Source organism: Motacilla alba, chromosome 1A (genome assembly GCF_015832195.1).
Source record: "Motacilla alba alba isolate MOTALB_02 chromosome 1A, Motacilla_alba_V1.0_pri, whole genome shotgun sequence".
Taxonomy (NCBI): domain Eukaryota; kingdom Metazoa; phylum Chordata; class Aves; order Passeriformes; family Motacillidae; genus Motacilla; species Motacilla alba.
Window position 1 is genome coordinate 11358520 of NC_052031.1, and position 13877 is coordinate 11372396.

The window sequence follows — 13877 nt, forward strand, 5'->3', positions numbered from 1 at the left end:
TTGTGAAGCCACTCACACATAAGAGTTTTGCATTTCTGACGAGGCTCCCACAGCAAAACAGGTGAAATGACTTGCAAATACAGATGTCAGTAATTTCTCAATGTTTTCTTCCCCTCTGCATGTGTCTGTTCCACCTCTGAAACTCAAGTAATTCTGAGAGAAAATGGACTGAAGAACCCTGGTTTCCCACAGACTTATAGTGAGGCTGATAATGAGCTGTAATTGAAACTTTTCTCATTACCAAGACATTTATATGGTCTCTCAACCATGTGAATCATTGTTTAATAAGAGGCAAGTTCATGTTACAGCCTTTGGGACATTTACAGGATCTCTCAGCCCTACCCAGCTGCCTGTTTTCATGAAATAGCTTAATTATATTTGAGATAGATTTGGGTGAAACTGCCCAACAGCTTCAAAAGTTATTGGAGAAGTAAAGGAGACACAGCCAAGCATGATCACATAAAGGCCTGTTTCCATAGAAACCAAGAGGAAAAACAGCAGTACAGTTTGGAAAATTTCATTGCGGAGTCACTTTAATTGAAATTTTAAAAATATCTGACCATCTTTAAATCGCATGCCATAACACAAAGTACATTTCTCCTGCCTTTTCCAATTCAATACCCTGTCTGTAGACCCCAGCCTTCATGTATCCTGCTCTCCTATACCCCGCAGGCACATAAACAACTCTTCTTAAAGTCAGGATGTTGTTCCGAGCGTATTTTGTCAACCTCCACTTCGGATGGAAACTATTTTTTTAGTCAAGGCAAGTTTCCTAGGAAGACATGCCTATTGCTACACTCCATGGCTCTCACACATGTGAGGCACATGACAGAACTAAGTAAAGGGAGAGCTTACAGGAGGAGCGAGCTATGGTATCACCTGCTGAACAGTGCAATCCACTGCTGGGGCTCTAGGGAAGGTCTGCAGGTTGGAGTGTAGGATTTTGGCTAAGGACAAGCAGCAGAAGGCAACCGGGGCGAGGGTGGTGAACTCTTGCTAGGTGACAGTCAGTATATTTCACGGGGAGAACTGTCACCCCTCTCTTTGTCATACCCTCTTCAGGTGCAGCACCCACCGGAGCCATCACCTCTGGCCACAGCACCCAGCGTTAATAATAATGCCCATGTGCAACTCAATAAACTGAGGTCTTCGCGCGGAAACCACTCTGCAAACGCCCGTGACACGGAGATCCTCGGAGCAAACAGGTGTCGCTCGGTTTTGCAGCCACAGCCCGAAGCCCAGCTGCCTTTGGTCCGTCCCGGCGGCGAACAGAGCTCCTGGACCGCAGGACCCTTCTCCGCTCCGGCTCGGGCAGCTCCCCCAGCGACGCGATGCCCCCGTACGGTTCGAGCCGCGGCCGCTCCCCTCACGGCTGCGGCCGGGGCGGCACCGGGCAGTGTGCGGCCAGGCCAGGGCGGTGCTGGGCAGTGTCCGGCCGGGGGCAGGCACCGGGCAGTGTCCGGCCGGGCCGGGGGCAGGCACCGGGCAGTGTCCGGCCGGGGGCAGGCACCGGGCAGTGTCCGGCCGGGGGCAGGCACCGGGCAGCGTCCGGCCGGGCCGGGGGCAGGCACCGGGCAGTGTCCGGCCGGGGGCAGGCACCGGGCAGTGTCCGGCCGGGCCGGGGGCATGCACCGGGCAGTGTCCGGCCGGGCCGGGGGCAGGCACCGGGCAGTGTCCGGCCGGGCCGGGGCCGGCAGCGGGGCCAGCGCCACCGCTCCCCCGAGCGCCCCCTCCCGGCCGGAGCCGCGCTGGGGGCCGGGCGGGGGTCGTCGCGCTCCCTCCCGCCCGCCGAGCGCCCTCGCCCCCCCGCCCGGGCCGTTCTCCGCCTTCTGCCGGCCGTGCCAGGCAGCCTCTCTCTCGGCCTTCACTACCGGGTCAGGCGAGGCGGGAGCGGCGAAACAGCGCCCGCCTCGCTCCGGCACCGACACCGACAGCCCTCCTCCTCCTCCCCGCGCCGCGGCCGTCCCCTCCCTCCCGCTGCCTCCCTCCCTCCTCCCTCCTCCCTCCTGCCAGTTTCTCTACAACTAGTGCATCCACGCGCAGGCAGGGTCCGGCCGCCGCGGCTGCCATGGATATCAGCTAAAGCCGGGAGCAGCGGGCACAGAGGCGCTCCCCGACCCAGCTCGCAGCCCGCGGCACAGCCGCGGCCGCTGCCGCCCGCCCCGAGCCTGCCCGGAGGAGCGCGGCTGCCCCGGGGAGTGGGGGCAGAGAGGGAGGGGGGAAGAAGCACAAGACTGCAGGGAGGGAGTCGGGCAGAGCATCCCCACGGCAATGTCCAAGGGCTTGAAGAAAAAAAGCCACTGGACGAGCAGAGTCCACGAGATCGTGATCGTGAGGAACCCGGAGGGACAGCTGGGCTTCGAGCTGAAGGGGGGCGCCGAGAATGGGCAGTTCCCCTACCTGGGGGAAGTGAAGCCCGGCAAGGTGGCCTATGAGGGCGGCAGCAAGTTGGTGCCGGAGGAGCTGCTGCTGGAGGTGAACGAGACCCCCGTGGCCGGGCTCACCATCAGGGATGTGCTGGCCGTGATCAAGCACTGCAAGGACCCCATCCGCCTCAAGTGCGTCAAGCAAGGTAAGGCAGGCGCGGGCCCCCCTCTCTGCCCACCCCCTGGGGGCCGGGGCAGGTCTGGGGGAGCGGAGGGGGAGCAACTTTGTTGCTGCAGTTTGACTTTCCCCCTCCCCGCCGGAGCCGCCCCCTCCCCGGCGGCGGGGGGAGGATGCGAGCGGCGCTGCGCGGTACCCGCAGCCGGGCGAATTAAATGTGCGTCAGTGACAGCGCTTCGCCATGCCGGGGGGGGCCGGGCGGGGGGCGGCGGCAGCACCCCCTGCAGCCCCGGTCTCACGGGGACGGGTCCCCCCCCGGCCCGAGCCGAGCCGAGCTACCGGCCCCGGGCCCCGCCGCCCCTCCGGTTGCTGCTGGCGCTGCCGGGGCCGGAGCGGCGGCCGGGGCCGGCTGCGGAGCGGGGCTTGCCCTTGGCTTCGCCTCTCTCCGGGCGCCTTGGCTTGGGGACGGGGGCTGCCGCCGCTCGCCGGGTCCCTGGTGGCGCCCAGGGTGGCTTTAGCATCTCTTAAGTGTCATTAGCGGGAAAGTCATTCATTTGATCCCTGGTGAAAACGATCGCTAATCCCAGGGAACGGGGAGCTCAGAGCGAGTGAGAGGACAGGCAGAAAGAAACTTTTGGGAGAGAACGGTACACTCTTGCCTCGCCTCTGTTTCGCTTATTTGTTTTTAAATACTGTAATAGGTTAATGCGTTTCCAGGAAAGTCAATAGAGGAGAGACGCCACAGATGCTGTTTATATGTTTGTTTCTGTCGTCTTCAAACTATGCTGAGTTGAGTTCTCTGCAGCTGAACGCTCGCGAGGAGGTTTCTGCTACCCCAGCAGCATTTGTGGAGCCCAGGAGCTGCTCTGGGAGCCGAGTCTGTAGGTGCTCCCTGGCTATGGGTGGTGCAGCGGCTGTAGGCGTATCGCTGAAGTACGCATTCCAGCCGGGCAGGGAGCCCAGCCATTGAAAACTTGGGAATTTCTGCGGTGGGAAGTTTTTAGATACCATGCATCAGAGGCGCTTGTGCTCTGCAACTCTAGCCATCAGCCTGTGCTCAGAGGACACAGAGGAGAATCTCTCTGGCACTCGGTATAATTTGGCAATTTTACTTCCTCTTTGTAATTGACGGTTTATTGTTTAAAGTATAATTTGCGATCTTCTGAATGCTTGAAGATTATGCTAATTATTAGTTTATCCAGACATGGCAGAACCAGTAGAAAGAATCTGATTTCCACTCAGGCCTTCAGAATGTACTTTATTGTATATTCAGTTATCTCCATGAGGTCAAGCTCTATATACAGATACAATCTGGGAGTTTTTTATTTGTCCTTATGGGTAAGTTGTGCAATGTGCTGTAGATCATATCTTGACAGTCGGGCTATGCAGGGAGACACAATAGTTCATGTGATAAGTGAAGATTAAAAATTACTATAATGGATTCTGTCTTGGCAGCGTAGTGTCATCTTTGGGCACCTGAACTCTGGGAAAGCTGCTCTGTACTGTCCTCTTTTTATTAATAATTTTGGTATGAGTGGTCTTACTGTGATGGGATTCAAAAAGAAGCAGCATTTGAAGTGTCAAGAAGATAAGGGTACATTGTCTGTAAACCAATTTTAATTTTTTTATTTCAGAAATCCTCTAGGTTCTTTACAATAAGGCAAATAAAAGGTTACTTTGAGTTGCTATGTGAAACATATGTCCTATTTCTTCACTGTTTTTATAACATTTCTCTTTAAGTCAAAGCAACCACTGGTGATTCATTAATGTGTGCACCCTTATTAAATTACCTGTCATACATGAATTAGGGACACTAGTGAGGCTTTTAGTCTGGGAATTACTGCAATCTTCTGCATGAGGCATACAGGATAAATTCTAAATTCTACCTAATTCTGTGTATCTGTACCTGTATCTCTACATATCCGAGGAGTTTCAGTTCAGCATGTTAACTCACTGCAGTTTTAATGCAAGTTCTCAAAGCACTGGCCACATGTCTGTGTGTGTGGAAATGACAGTTCAGCATAGATTCTTGGACTGAGAAAGACTTCCTGGCTGGAATGATCTTTCATGTGCTCCAGTACCCTTTACGCCAAAGAGAGAGGCCTTCTGGATCCAACTTCCTATTTGAAAAAAAAAAAAAAAAATTCAATGGTTTGTGCACTTTACTACCTGACTCCTCCCTCCAGTGTAAGCCAGTGCATCCCTGCGCCCCTCGGTGACAAAGCACAGGCAGCCACGGTACAGCAATATTACTATTCCCTGACAGTGCTTTGCAGCAGTGTGTAGGAGAGAAAAGGCTGAGCAATAAAATCTTTATATGTTTTTGTAACTTTTTTACTCCTTTTAATTACGAAGCACCTTTAGTGTGCTGGAACAAGGTTAATGACTCCATTATCATTGTTTCCGCATAATTTATCAACAGTATCTCTGTCAATTAGAATAGCATGACCTTGAATGCACCATGTGACTGTAGCTGCTTTTTCAGTGCTGCCTAGGAATGAAGTCAGAGAGAGAAATGTGGAGGTAGGACACGACTATTTATAATGTGATCTTTAAGAGACTGTGAGCATTTCTCTTGTTTGAAAGTTTTGACAATTCAGCAATGAAAATTTACTTGTAGATGAAATCAGGGAATGGCTAATTCCAGAATTAGCTGTTTTAAAGCATAGAAATGGTGCTTTCATGATTTTTCCTTATGTTATGTTTGATTAAACACCCCCCCTCTCTGAAATAATTAAATACTTCATAATTTTTTACATCACTAGATTAAATACTATTTTTGAAAAGTCAGATGGAATATTGCTATTTTGTGTTAGCTAAACATCTTGCATTATAAAAACCCCAAACATCTAATGTAGGAGTTGCTGCATATTATGAGGAGGAGTAAACTTCATGAGAAACTAATTTGCAGTTCCATGGTATAAATCAACATGAATTCTTCTAGGTATGACACCTGATAAATAAATATGGTTTTAAAACAGGACATTGTGCCTGGGTTTGCATGAGAGGAAAAGACTGTAAGAATCATCATTATTATTATTTAGTCTTAATTGTAAGAGTTCACAAAGAAATATTACTTGGAGACTATTTCCTGTTTGGGTTTGTTCATTATTTTTTTTGGGTTTTTTTTTGAGAGCCACTTGTTGTGCTACTGTTGGCAGAATCTCAGAGAATCTCTGGAAACACATGGGATGAAATCTTGGCCCAGATGAAGTCAAAGGCAAAGCTGTCTTTGACATCAGATAAAGAAGGCAGGGTTTCCTCTGCAAAACCCCATGCTTTTTTGAATATATATTCTTCCAATGAGAGAACTGTATACAGCATTTACATGAATTTGGCGTATTGCAAATGTACATTTTGACCTTCTGCTCCATTGGGTGAGGATAAGAGCCTTTTACTGTTTCTTAAAGAAATACTTCTGAATTTCAGATGTGTTTGTTTTCACATGCAGAACAGTTTGGATTAAGTGCTGTCTTCTTCCCACACATGTACAGATGCGTAGTTGTAAAAGTAGCAGTGTGTTAAGGAAAGGCATCTTAATTTGGATAAGTAATCACATGGGGAAGAGTCATACAGGGAGCAATGTTGCCTCCAGTTCCACTGTCTGTTCACTGCTGTCTCAGATCCACAGTAATTCCCAGCAGTGGCTGACCAGGTCTGTGCTGTGCACACTCACTCCTTGAGGGGTTGCACGAAAAGCCCATTTGGTTGTACTGCATAAACCAGGATCTTTATTCTTTACATAGAGTTATAAAATTCCACAGATGCCCTCAGCAGAAACCCAGTGAACAGCCTGAAAACATGGATTTCAGAACTCAGGAGCATTGCAAAAGATTTTGTCCTGGAACTCCTGCCTGATGCATCTCTTTCTGAAGGAAAGTGGTTTGGATGTATTAAGTAACCAGGTGATCTGACCAGCTGAGCAATTTAATTTATTTTTAGAAGTATTTCATGGTATGACTATTTGAAATATGAAGAAAACAGACACTTTCTATGGATACTTTCTAATGGCTCTTATCTGACTCTAAATAGTAAGACTTTAAGTGTCAACCCCTAATTCTTTAGCTCCTTATGCAAAAAAGACATTTAGAATACATAATGTTAGGAGGAACTAAAAACTAGTTTAATTTTCTCAGTCCAATCATTTACTTAATAGTAAGCATATGCTAGAATGTTTTACTGGCTGTAGATGTACTTTGGGCATATTTTCAAGTGCTTTCCCAGTCAGGAAAAGGTTTGGACCCTCATTAGGATGGATGCAAGAGCAGCCAAGTTTGGGCAGACTGCATCCTCCACATCCTATTCCTGGTGGCCTTGACTGTGGTTGCTGAGCAAAGACTAAAAGGACACAGGGATGGTACTGTCACAACAACCACTGATTTGTGGCTAAGCGGTTTAGTAACCTTGTAGTGTTTTTTCTTAATGGGTTCATCCATAAGCTTTGCAATTAAAACCTGGCTTAACTTTTAAATTTTCTTTAAAAGTCTTTGACAGGCCTTTTGACAGAGAAATGCAGGAATGTTGTGATTTTCCAAAGTTTTGACTGCATGTGTAAACATGTTAGCTAGTTAAAATATTAGTATTTTACTACAGACTTTTTCATACAGATATTCACATGTATAATTTTTTTTAATTTCTTGTTATTTAAGGTCATAAATAATTATCTTCTACATTCATTAAAACACTCTGTGCATATAGTCTTTTGGTGATCTTTATTCCTGGATATCACTATATACTGGATTCCAACATGGGAATGTTAGATATAGTATCTTCACAAGAACAGTATTTTGCAACAGAAAGCTGCATGATTTTCCAAAATAATAAAAATCACAAGGGTCTTTCAAAAACCAGACCCAAAGAACCCTGAAAACCTGTGTGGTTTACTTTTCTCTGTGACTTTTGCATAGATAGTATTTGAAAATAAACTTACTCCTTTTCCTAATTTATGCTCCTTAGGATTTTATTAACTTCTGAAATTAAATTCAGAGTTATTTTTTACCATTACTTTATGTTATTCTTATGCTTGTCCATCTTAATTTAAAGACCATTGAAGCTGACTTCTGACTCATGTAGCTTGTGATTTATTCTTCAGCTCCTCCAGAGAGCTTGTGATGTTTCATGTCAGGGACTCTGTGTTCACTGGCAGTAGAATTATAATCATCAGTCTTTTTCCTTCCCTGAGAATTACAAATGTGCCATTAAAAGATGGGGCCATGACTTTGTTAGTGCATCATTTCCTTGAAGAAATTAAATAATTGAGAGTGCTCTGCTTAGTTCTGTTTAGTCACATGAGGTAAAGTTAATTTTACAGTAAGACTTGTACATCTATTGATACTGTTGACATCAAAGGAAAGCACTGGTGCAAGGGGGTAGAACTGTGTCTGACTTCCTTTATGCATCCTACAACCTCACCTGCATTAATTCAGCACTTCATGAAAGATATGGATTCTGAGCTTTTGCTTTCAGTGTTCTTGATCTTCTCCTTGCTCTTTACAGATGAGGAGCTCCTTTCATGACATGAAAGATTCTATAAATTATTCATCTACATATTTTGTATACAAGAAGTGGTGTATACATAGAAAAAAGTACTCCTTCAAAAGGGACTTATGGGAGGAGGTGGTCACAACTGTGATTTGGAAAGGGTGATGGAAAGGGCTGCAGTAGTTGTAGAAGCAGATGTTTCTTGTTCTTCTCTTCCTCATGGTGCTATAAACAAATAAAATAAAAAAAGGATTTTTTTTTTACTGGGGACCATTGAATCGAAGTTCAAAGAATGCAGTGATATTTTTTTGACTGTGTTAACATTCTCAAATATTTTTGCTTATGTACGACATGTACTTAGATGTTTATAAATATAACAATATACATAAAATTTGTACAATCTTTGGGTTTTTTTGAGACTGGTAGAAAATTTCGTCTTTAGGTTGAGATTGTGTAAGAATTTGTATAGTACTGCTATGCAAGTATTGCTACAGTACTACTCTAGAATATCTTTTATTCAAGTTTTGTTGCAAATATATATGACAGTTACAATGAACCCATACACTCTGGTGGCCAAGAAATGTACAGAATGTCACAGGATTCTGCAGTAGGAAATAAAATAATCATCAACTTTAGAATAAGGTTGACTAGATGCCTATCCAAGTAGGTGCAATCTAGAGCAGAGTTGGATGGTATTGATTTCAGTGGCAAAGTGCCTGTCATTGGGTTTTGTTGCTGAATGCCATTACAATGCTGGCCTTAACTGAATTTTTTAAAACCACAGGGGTTGTGATCCCAACAGTATCTCTTCAACAGACCCGATTTGTTATAAATCTACTTTTCTTCAATATCACAGAAATCCATACAGTAAGAAGGTGTCATACTTTTCTGGCCATTTGTGTAGCTTTCTAACTGTAGGCTGAAACTACCCAATGAAAAGTGGAATGGTGGGCAGAAGTGAGAGAAAAGAAACTTATGGCTTTAACAAAAAATATTTAGCTTTCCTAAACTGGACAAAAATCCTCATTTCTAAATTATAATCTCAAAAACAGTACTTATGGTTTGAATGTTCTTTTAATGTTAGTCCAAAATCTCTCATTTATTCAAACCTGCTATCCACAATTTGGAGACTTCACTAGAGGCTGAGTTGAAAGAAAGCTGTTGTTTGTGTGTATCTGCCATGTATTTATCCTTTTTACATTATTCTTGAACTCCTAGTCAGTACCTTCAGATTGCTAGAATCCAGAAAGCTTAATCAAAAGGTAGCTTGCTGTCAACACAGCACTACCAGGTGTCTTCTCATTCATACATACATTATGATTAGTAATATATGAATAATGCTGTTTCACTCTGCTTATCAGCTTCAGACGTTTCTCCTGGGTGTCTTTGATTATTTCCACAGCACATGAATTTGAAATGAAGGAAAGTAAGACAAGGAACAAAATGGAGAAAGTAAAATTGTGTGAAAGTTCCAGGAAAAAAAATTTAGAGACTATTCAAGTACATTACTTGGTTTTAGAATGTATATGTTCTCTCATATTCAAGAGGGAGTACAGCCCTGTGCCTCCAGCACAGGAAAAATCAGCACAGGGAACATGTGTTTCCTAGGTCTGTCTTAGTGTCTTAGTTTCTCAAAGCATGTTGAAATCATAGAATCATTTAGTTTGGAAAAGACCTTTAAGATCATTGATTCCAACTGTTAACCCAGCACTGCTAAGTCCACGATTAAACTGTAACCTTAAGAGCCACATACATCTCCAGGGTTGGGTGGCTCAACCACTTATTTTCCTGGGCAGCTTTTTCAAATGTTTGACAATGCTTTCAGAGAAGAAATTTTTCCTAATATCCAATCCAAACCTCCCTTATGCAACTTGAGGCCATTTCTTCTTGTCCTATTAATTTGTTACTTGGGAGAAGAGGCTGACCCCCACCCAGCTACACCTCTTTTCAGGCAGCTGTAGAGAGTGATAAGGTCTCCCCTGAGCCTCTTTTTCTCCAGGCCAAACACCCCCGCTCACTCAGCCACTCCTCATCAGCCTTGTGCTCCAGACCTTTCCCTCTGTTGCCTTTCTCTGGCCATGCTCCAGCACCTCAGTGTCTTGTAACGAGTGGCCCAGAACTGAAAACACAAGATCATTGATAAAGATACTGAGCAGGCCTGGCCCAAACAGTGAGCCCTGAGGAACCCCACTGGTGCCTGCCCACCAGCAGGATGTAGCTTCATTCCCCCACTCGCTAGGCCTACCGTCCAGTCAGTTTTACATGCAGCAAATGGTGCACCAGTCCAAGCTACGACCAGCTGGTTTCTCCAGAAGAACACTGGTGTAAAGCTGTCCTTCTAAAATATGCACAATTAACTCATTCCAAAGGAAAAACAGCATTCCTCCTTCTTCAGATGAAAACATGAGTTATTGTTAACACATCTGTGTTTCTGTCCCAAGTTCTCATGAAAGTAGGGTGAAATAATGTTGCCACCTTGAGAAGTGGGGGAAAAACACATATTTGTGTAGGATGACTTTCCTACATGTGTGATGTTCCTACAAAAAAAAAAAAAAGAGATTTACCAGGTAGTGTTTCGTTATGGACAGAACTGCATGCTGGGTTCCTTGCTGCTGAGGCAGCACCTCAGCCTCCCTGGCTCTGTTTCTGCATCCTTCTTCTCTGGTGCCAGCACAGTCGTGGTGTCATGGCCAGAAACACTACATAGTGGTAGTGCAGGACCATAAACACTAAGTCGTTACTGCACCTTTCTTTTCAGGCCTCTGACCTTGGGAAGCAAAGGCAACAGTCCAGGTATTCAACACCATGTGAAAATGGAATTAAAATACCAAATGTGCATGCTTTTTTTGGTTTTCAGACAAGACAAACTGGCTGTCTGCTGCCACATCCATAGACGAAATAATGCCTTTCTATATAAATTTCAATATAATATTTTTCTTACTTTCTTGAGCCATTCTTGGTTCAGATCAGTGTACTTCATGGAGGCCTCCCATACATTTGCAAACCATGGAGCCCTATCTGCCACCAGCATTCTTTCTTGCTCACTCCAAGCCTTTTGTGCTGGTGAAGCACCTTCCTGCATCCCTGGAATTGATCTTTAACCTTTCAGGTAGCTCATCTTTCCGGTCTGACATTAGCACCAACTAGTTTATTCTTCCAGAAAGATATTTCTACCCTCTGTGCTTGAGTTCAGTTCAGAAAGCATGCAGAAACTTGTTTTGACACAGAGTTCTGGCACTCCAGATCATGCCAGTTCTAATGGGAGAAAGCTTGGTGTAACAATCTCCCATTGTGCCTGGTCTGGGAGATATGTGGCACAGCCTTGACAGCATATGCCAGTCTCTATAGCCACTGATGGCAGCCATTTCATTGACTTATCCAGAATTATCAGATTTTTCACAGAGTTTCCAGATTACTACACTGGGGGCCAGGGTTTTCCTTTGACAGTCTGTTAGGTCAGACACTGAGGACAGAACTGAGGTTGCTCACTCTCTGCAGAGTCATAGAATGTTTGTTTTTAAAAATGCTGAAGAAATATTGTGTCCTCCTTATGCAGGGAAAAAAGGAAAAAAACCCCTAGAAATAGACTTCATCATTATGAGTAGTGCTCTTAGATTCACTGTGCATAGCAGAACAATGGAAAACAGTGGTAGAGTATAATGAGCAAAATTTCCTACACTATACTAGCAGGTACATTGTGTAGCTGTGTTAATGTAACATTAGTATTCCAGAGTGGAAATCTTTCCTGCAAACAGGTACAAATTGTCTTTTATTACTTATCTATTTATTGATAGTTTCGTATCTCATGTTGTCCTTGCATTTCTCAAAATGAAATGTGCAAAATCATTTTTTAAACTGCACATTTTAAAGTTCTTTTTGTAATTAAAAAAATCTTCCAGCTTTGTTTCCATCATGCCAGTCATGAATTAATCTGCATATTTGTGATAAAATATTGCCATTTCATGAAACAACACCTAACCTGTCCTATAGAAACCGAAAGGAAAAAAATTGGGGCATCAGTCTCATTCCAGGATATCCATTTCACATATAAGTTCTTAAAACACACACCACTTTTTTTTCTACTTAAACTTAGAAAAGTGATCAACAGTCCTATTTGTACCTCAAATGAGTTATGCTGCATAGTTTCTATAATGTTACATTCCCACAGCTGATTCTTTAACTAGTATGAAATGGAATGGCTGTGTTCATTTCTGTTATTCCCTTACTAAGTCCTTCTTTGTGCTAAATCTGCATTAATAAATGTCACATAAGCCTCTCACATGTTTCCAAAATGGTATGTTAGTATAAACAAGTATTAATCCCATTATATTTTAATTCTCTGGCCTTGATTTTATTATAGGAACAGCAGTTTATATTTCCAAGTGTTGCAGGGTCCTGTTGCTAGCTTAAGAAGCTAAAAGATCATGCAGGTGCTTCTATCATGGAATTGAAATCCTGGTGAAGTGGGAAAGGGAGCAACTGCTGAACTCTTGTATCAGACTGATGGAGGAGCTGAACACTTCTTCAGATTAAACTATTGAGTGCTTTGCTTAGGTAAAGTGTAATTACCCCCCAAATTCCCTGTTCAGCCACGACACTATCAGTTGGAAAACTCTCCTTGAAGCTCAGGCCTGCTGGGATGCCTACTTTGCACTTGATGATATTAGGTGGTTTGCTCTGACTCCTCTTCATTTTATATATATACATATGCAGGTGTATATATATAGTAATCATATAGTCATTACTTTTACTGGTGTTTCTGATTTCTCTTTTCATGTGGGTTTGTTATATCTGCCTATTGTCTCACACATGAAATCTGAACTCGTGGTGAGAGAAACTGCCTTTCTGTTGTAGCAACTAGCATGGCAATTTCAAGTTGAGAGTCTCTCGTTTCTATGGCAATGTAAGGACGTATTCACATTAAATTCAGAGTCTATCATAATGAATCTCTTGGAATTAGTTGCTGGAAATATTCTGTATCATTTTAACATAGGATCTGTAACTCTGATCATACTTCAGTGTTGATGATAGAAGTTTTTAAGTGGATGAAAGCTGAGCAATATTTTTGGATTTAAGAGAATATAGTTAGTAGTTATTACTAATATGGAGCTTCTGTTATTGGTAGTGCTGGTCTGTTGTGTCATGGTTTTTCTATTATAGTTACTGCTAGTGAAGCCTATTTAAAAAAAATCTTTGTTATACTGTGTACAGAGAATATGTTTCCTGAAGAATTTGGTTTTTCATTTTATCTACTTGATTACAAATGTGGAAGAACATTTCTGCCCTGTAAACTTCTGGAAGAATTACTGGAATTTCAGACAAGCCAGTAAAAAGAGCTTTTTCTACACTCACTCTATTTGGTCATTTTCCAGTAAAAATAGCATACAAGATATGAGGAAAAGAATCCATTACAGTACTGGAGGTTTTGTTAAGAAAATAAAGTAAAATCAAGATGCTGGGTTTGTTTAATTAAAATTGAAAGTTGGTAATTGAAATATCAATTAAAAGGTCTTCTGGATTCATATTCATATTCAGTATTCATTTATATTGAATTTTTATGTTAAGCCTGTGATACTTATGTACTGAAATAATCTTCAGAACAGATGAACCCACAAAACTTATATATGCCACTTTTAAATATGTGTGAAATATTGTATGGGTTTGTGTACAGTTCATCTGACTTGCAGAAGTGTAACAGCTGCTTTGCCTTGATAGGGACTCATGTCTGTGCCTGTGCTGTAAGGGTAGTGAAATTAATGTTTCTGAGTGTAAAAGTCAAGAAGCTGAAGGTTTAGTTTTGTGGGGTTTTTTTTTTGCATATGTGAGAAAGAATTTCCTGCATGTGACTAGAG

At 43.5% G+C, this 13877-nt stretch overlaps 1 protein-coding gene across 11 annotated transcripts in view; it reads left to right on the plus strand.

The window, feature by feature from the left end:
* The first annotated feature begins 1999 nt into the window (after positions 1 to 1999).
* Positions 2000 to 13877, plus strand: part of MAGI2 (membrane associated guanylate kinase, WW and PDZ domain containing 2) — a 695213-nt gene continuing 683335 nt past the window's right edge. For 6 of the 11 annotated variants that reach the window (XM_038153730.1, XM_038153733.1, XM_038153737.1 and 3 more), the window contains exon 1: positions 2001 to 2572. In XM_038153730.1, coding sequence (XP_038009658.1) covers positions 2272 to 2572 — 301 coding nt within the window. In that variant the 5' untranslated portion in view covers positions 2001 to 2271. Of the gene's footprint in view, positions 2573 to 13877 lie in introns of all 11 variants that reach the window. The other 5 variants (XM_038153728.1, XM_038153732.1, XM_038153729.1 and 2 more) reach the window with 1 other exon arrangement.